The sequence below is a fragment of the Doryrhamphus excisus genome, linkage group LG20 (assembly GCF_037039965.1).
Source record: "Doryrhamphus excisus strain RoL-2023G ecotype Guam linkage group LG20, RoL_Dexc_Guam_v1.1, whole genome shotgun sequence".
Classification (NCBI taxonomy): domain Eukaryota; kingdom Metazoa; phylum Chordata; class Actinopteri; order Syngnathiformes; family Syngnathidae; genus Doryrhamphus; species Doryrhamphus excisus.
This window is the reverse complement of record NC_136376.1, coordinates 746,783-753,412: the sequence shown is the minus strand read 5'-3', so window position 1 is coordinate 753,412 and position 6,630 is coordinate 746,783. Positions and strand designations below refer to the sequence as shown.

At 47.9% G+C, this 6,630-nt stretch overlaps 1 protein-coding gene across 1 annotated transcript in view; it reads right to left on the bottom strand.

The window, feature by feature from the left end:
• Positions 1-3,099: 3,099 nt before the first annotated feature.
• The window catches only part of lrmda (leucine rich melanocyte differentiation associated), a 196,367-nt gene continuing 192,836 nt past the window's right edge, over positions 3,100-6,630 (bottom strand). The window contains exon 7 of the mRNA XM_058058243.2: positions 3,100-3,766. Within this exon, the coding sequence (XP_057914226.2) occupies positions 3,687-3,766 (80 nt within the window). The 3' untranslated portion in view covers positions 3,100-3,686. The remainder of the gene's footprint in view (positions 3,767-6,630) is intronic.

Sequence of the window (6,630 nt, the reverse complement as noted above, 5' to 3'; positions counted from 1 at the left end):
AATGAATGAATACAATAAAACAAAAAACTAACAAAAACCTCAGATAGAAGACGGATGGATGGATGGATGGATGGATGGATGGATGCATGTATGGATGGATGGATGGATGCATGGATGGATGGACGGATGGATGGATGTATGGATGGATGTATGGATGGATGGGTGGGTGGATGGCTGGATGTATGGATGGGTGGATGTATGTATGTATGTATGTATGTATGTATGTATGTATGTATGTATGTATGTATGTATGTATGTATGGATGAATGGATGGATGAATGGATGGATGAATGGATGGATGGATGGATGGATGGATGCATGTATGGATGTATGGATGGATGTATGGATGTATGGATGGGTGGATGGATGCATGGATGGGTGGGTGGATGTATGTATGTATGTATGTACGGATGTATGTATGGATGGATGTATGGATGGATGTATGGATGGATGGATGCATGGATGGGTGGGTGGATGGCTGGATGTATGGATGGATGGATGGGTGGATGGATGGATGGAAGACATTCCATGCAAAATGAAAAAAAAAAGTCAACAAGTCATCTAGTTTTGTCCGTCATATCCAGAGAGACCACGTTCCATTTGAAGTCATGTTTTGACACATGATGCGGGATGCTTTGGATCATGAAAGGCAAAAACCATAACTACTTAGCGAAGGTTCCATCTCGTCTCTTAGCAGACACCACACACACGTAGCGTACACGGAGAGGCTCGCAACCCCGAAGTCCGCAGGGCATCTGATGCAGAATGTCAGCGATCTGTTCCGATGACACGGTCCGCCATTTGCTCCAGCAGGAGCTTTTCCCAGCAGCACGACGGCGCTCGGGGTCAAGGAGGTCCTGGCCTGCAGGTAAATCTGCATCCCTTATACTCCAATTAATCTCCTACCGTCCGCCTTTCCGTCACCAACCTGGAAGCGTCAAACTTCACGTCAAGCATATGTCACATTGCCGTCCATCCCGTGCGAGATGCGTTTTGCGCTCCATCCGGCGTGGCAGCTCGTGAACGTGGCGTTTGACGAGGATGGGAAGTGACACCCACCAAACTCGGCGCGTCCCCCAGCCAGCTCCGGTGGCTCAGCGCCTGTCAATTCCAGCTCCGTCACTCGCACTGGCTCAATGGCAGCGCCTGTGACACATGTCACAAACTTTTAAATGTCTGCTCTTTTCAGCAGGATGGCTGGGCGTGCACTGCAGCCAGGGGAAGGATGACATTTGTATGGTGTGTGTTTGTGTGTGTTTGTGTGTGTTTGTGTGTGTTTGTGTGTTTGTGTGTTTGTGTGTTTGTGTGCTGTGGCTCTCTTCTTCCTGCCTCCTCGGGCTGTCAGGCCCAGTTTCCTCTGCGTATATCAAAACACAGACAAATAAACCTTGTCATTTTGAAACGCCGCCACTAGTGACCACGCTGCTGAACGACATGTCAGCTGGAATATGAACACACACACACACAAGGACACACACACACACACACACACACCTGGTGGAAGTCAGCGCCGAGGCTCTGGCAAACACCACACGGCTGCAGTGGATTACAAGCTGAAGAGACACCGAGTCGTGATCTCTGACATTTCCATCTACCGTCTCGTAGTGGCGTACCGTGGCCCGCCAGCGCTCGGGGCCAGACAAACATTTGGGGGCCCCAAACCTTTACGGAGATGAGAACCATGGCGGTCAGAATGACTCGGACCTGCGTGACCACATCATGTTTGTCCCATCGCACAACAAACATGTAATGTCAGGCTGCAAGGATCCCATGAGATGCCTTTCAGAGACGTTAGGGAGGGATGCTGAGCTTGGTTCCGCCACATTGTGTTTGTCACATCACACAACCGTATGTGCATTCACACACAAGGAAAAGTGCCGGTTAGAGTGAGAAGGGAAAAAAAACATGCTGAGATTGAACAAGGTGTCCTTTTATAACATCAGCCAGGTAGACTGAAGGGCCACATCATCTTTGTTTGTCCTGTCGCACAACACTTTATCCATTCACACACTAAATGTAATGGGAGGTGGACATAAAGCAGCAACCCAAACTGAAAGGATGGTGAAAGATCGTCTTCCATGATGTTGGACAGGGAGACTTGTAGTCATGTGACTAGGGCTGGATCCCAAAACTCATATCCCCATACATTTATGTAGAATATCCATATATCATATATATCCCCATATTTTTTCCATAAATTGAATTTAGATAAAAGTCAACATCAAATGTGTGTGTAAAGTTGAAATAAAGTAGTATATTCTTTTTTTCCAAATAAATATATAAAATATGAAATATAACGTTCAATCTTCAGTGCAATCCTGCTGCACTCACGATAGTCTCTGCAGCCAGGTTAGCGCCGTTAGCTTCCATCTCACGTTCCCATGACAACAGGCGATAAACATGGTTGACGTCGTCTTTATCCAGCAACCTTTATACCGTCTTCTTGCTGTTCACTCCCGCTATGCAGCCTCTCCGTATCTTTGCGGGGATATCCGATCTCTTGGCGTAGCGAAGGGGCGCGCAAAGCTAACAGCTGCTCCCAAGTGTCAACAATAAAAAAATTGCCATTTTATGGGGGAAATACAGGAAATTTTGCTTACTATTGCTTAGCATGATGTCAGACAAAAGGAGAAAATCACATCACGTATGTTGCATCATGCAACTGTTTGTCCATTCACACACACATAATTAGTCACTCTGAGAGAGGAAGACAAAAGACATTGCAACATTCAATCATTTACATAGAGAGAGACCCCCATATCGTGTTTGTCCATTCACTCCCACCCAAAACGTTCACAAATATCATTTTACGTCAATCCTATCTATTACTGACATGCCTGACAAACAACATGCGCTTGATGGTCATGTGATCAAGAAGCAGCGTGGGCCGTGAAGACGTTAGACGACCACTCTTTATAACGAGTGTTTACATTGAAGCGCTTGGTCATGTCAGCAATGAGCCAACGTACGGCAACATTGGCAGGATGCCTGACGGTTTTAAACCTCATCTCGTTTTAATCGTTTAATCTCGTCACCTTCATGGTTGCACATCCAATAATTGGACAACACTCGAAGGAACGCTTGGACTTGAATGCTTTATTGCTCACTTCAACTCAACCACCGCACAGAAAACAGACAACAGGAAGATTGATTTAAAAATTGCTTGCATCACAATTATCTTCAAATGTAGCAACATAGAAAATTATAAGGTGTTAAACACGGATGCAACATTTGGACAAAGATTTGATCATTTTTTGGTTGACGATTTGTGTTCAGTCAAAAAGGTGACAGTTTCTTTCCTCTACTCTTGAAAATAAGACGGAGCGAGTGAGCTCCAATGGCAGTCTTTTATATAGCGTGTGTGTGTGTTTGTGTGTGTGTGTGTGTGTGTGTAGGATGTGTCCATGTCAGGTCTCAGGTGTGTGACCGTCACCCTTTCACCCTTGATTAGTGGCAGCAGTGGATGGGTGATCCATCATGGCTGTCAGAGACACGCAATAGGTTGTTTGTCACTCTGTGTGTGTGTGTGTGTGTGTGTGTGTGTGTGTGTGTGTGTGTGTGATGCTCAGGGAGTGTCTTGCAGAAGAGAGTCACCAGCAAATATACTGATTGGACTGCAACATCGCCGGCAAGTTTCAATAAATAATAATGTCATGCGGCTTTCCGTCCCTCTCCTTCCTGCGACATCAGAGCTGGTCGTTTTGGATGAATCTGTTGCCTTCGGAATGTTTGCCGTAGTAGACGTAGCGGCACTTGGCGAAGACGCCTGGAAACACAAAAGCGTACAGTTTGTGAAGATGGAGGATTCGTGTTTCTTACGGCAATGATGCAGTCAAAGAAAAGAAGCTAACCCTGATCCGAACCCCTAACCCTGCGTTTCCACAAAACTGTAAGATATCATTCATAAAATGTCCGACTGGGAAGGACATCGGACCGCCCCCACAAGGACGATGCTGCACCAGGTCAAGAGAGCACGGGTTAATGCATTTAACGGTCTTATAAAACACATGACATCATATGAACAAGATGCACTCGTCTTTTATGTCACTTGCTCCTTGCAAAAAATGCTGCAACTCCTCCTTACTGTACCCTTGGAAAAGGACTTTAGATGTGACAAAAGTAAACACATGAAAGGACCTCATTTGGAATACTTCAAGTAGATGAAAAGGATGTTTTTGCTTGCTGTCGAAAAATAAGAGTCAAGAGGTCACATGCTCACTGAATCCCGTCATCCATCATGGACTCTGCTACTAGGACGCAGACATCTGGGATGTGGGAAAGTTATTGCAGATACAAATTGGGAATACAATCAGTACAACGGGAACAAAAACAAACAAAAGGGTCTTAAAAGGATGGTGTTTGATTTTGGCCATAATCCACAATCATCACGGGTGGATCTGAGCATGCAGTCTTTGGGTTAACCTAACCCTAACTCGACCCTAACCCATACTCCTAACGCCTAACCCAACGCCTAGCCCAACCCTGACCCGTAACCCTAACTAACACCAACCACAACCCCTTAAGCCCAACCCCTCTGACCCTAACCCCCCAACCATAGCCTAACTCTCCTAACCCCAACCCGAGGTCCAACCAACAACCCTGATTTGCTGACTCTAACCCTCTAAGACTAGCCCTAGCTCCCCTAACCCCTAACCCCCATCCCAATTTGGCATAATTAATGTGTACGCATCATGGCAAAACGTGGGTCTCGGTTCTGACAACCGATGGTGGCTCTTAAAGTGGAAGTACAATTTGCTGTGTATAAGTATGCTCAGAAATCCCAGAATATAAACTGAAAACATGTGAATTCAACGTAAACGATGTGATGTATTTGAACGCAACTCCTCGTTGCTCATAATAACAGCTACTATGTGCTAGCTAAATAGGTTGTCAGTCACGTGTGCCATCTCTTCACTTGATTTAAATATTCCGGTAATTTGGGAAGGTTAATTAATACATGTTATATGCCCCCACTGGGTATTCAGGGGGTGGGGGCACGCTATTCCTCATTGTACCAAAACACAACAAAGACATCCTGTAGAGCTTTCTAGTGGTTCTGACAGGAAGTGGCGGCGGTTTCCTTGAGGGCCATTGAGTCTTCAGCCAGATGCCACTGCTTGATGAAGTAGGTGGACGACGGTGGCGGTGGGTGGGGAAGTGTGTGTGTGTGGGGGGGGGGGGGTGGTCACCTCTCTCCAAACGAGGCAAGGACAAGCGGCATTAGCGCTGTCACTGATCCTCTGACAGGAGAACAGATACGCCTTTCGCCAAGCTTTTTAAAATCGACATCAAGTGCATTACGGGGGGGGAGTGGAAGGAGGGCCCGGCTGGGGAGGTGGCGTCGCTTGGGGGGTTGCGGGGGCGGGGGCCGCTCCGAGTACAATCACGTAATCCAAAGAGACGCTGTCAAGGGCGGGAAGAGGATGGCGACTAAGTGACAGGAAGCAGAGACGGGGGACAGAGATACTGGTGCCATATTAGTGCCAAGCATATTCTGATGCCACCCTCGACTCTAAACCAAGCTGACACCTCGCACACTTCACATATATCTATATATATGAAGTGTGCAGACAGATGTGCACGCACCAGTCCCTCGCGGCATCAGTGGGTGTTCTTGTCAGGCTGCAGCGCCATGCGGCAGCGGCGGCGGCCCACGGGCCCGAGGACAAGCTCAGTCAATCTAAATCTGTACTTTGTAGTGGCGCGGTGCTCACCCGCCTCCCCCCGACTCCCCTCGTAGCCCGCATAGCTACTTGAGGTGATCCAAACACTCAAGTGTGAGAAGCTGTCACCTCCGATAAAATCCAGGACCGGCTCGGCGCCTCCTGCTCGCTTCCCTGGGTGTGTGAGCGGGGTATCGTACCACGTCGCTCGTCAGACTCGTGAGGAGGTTCCCAACTGCAGCTGCCACAATTTGCCCGAGGACGGATGCCGCGGCTGGAGACGGGACTTGACACTGCAGGACTACGGCTGCCTTATGATCACGGGTAGACCTTTTACATGCACTGGAAACTCCTAGAACTCCATCCCTTCCTGTATGGAAGTGTGGAAGCTTTTTCCTCACAGGAAGTCAGAGAAATAGGAATCATTTATTGTTTGGATGAATACATCTTGGTTGAGGTTTTTTTGAGTTCACGCAGCTTGTCCACATCTGGGTCGCGGGGGTATTGTGGACCAGCTGGCTCTGGGGGAGAGGCGGGGTCCACCATGGATGCCAGCCAATGGTAGGGAACATAGAGGCAATCAAACATTCACACTTAGAGCCTCCAATTGACCTAACATGCACATTTTTAGAATGCAGGAGGAAGACCAAAGACCTGTAGAAAACCCACGAATGCAACATGCAAACTCCACACTGAGATGCCCCAGCAGAGATACCAACCCAGGTCTTCCAACGGCTCACATGCAGCTACTGACTCCCAAGACTGGACTGTTGTTGAGGATAAAGATGGTATTGCGACGTCCTACAGTCCAGCCAGTGAAGACCGAGGGGTCCTTGAAGAGACATGACCCACTGAGCTACCACAGACTCCAGTAGACACTTCCTGGAGGGGATGTACTTAGACCTTTCCAGATGACGGCACTGGAGAAGCTGAAGCCCCCTGGAGCCTTCCCGCTCTGCTGAGGTCA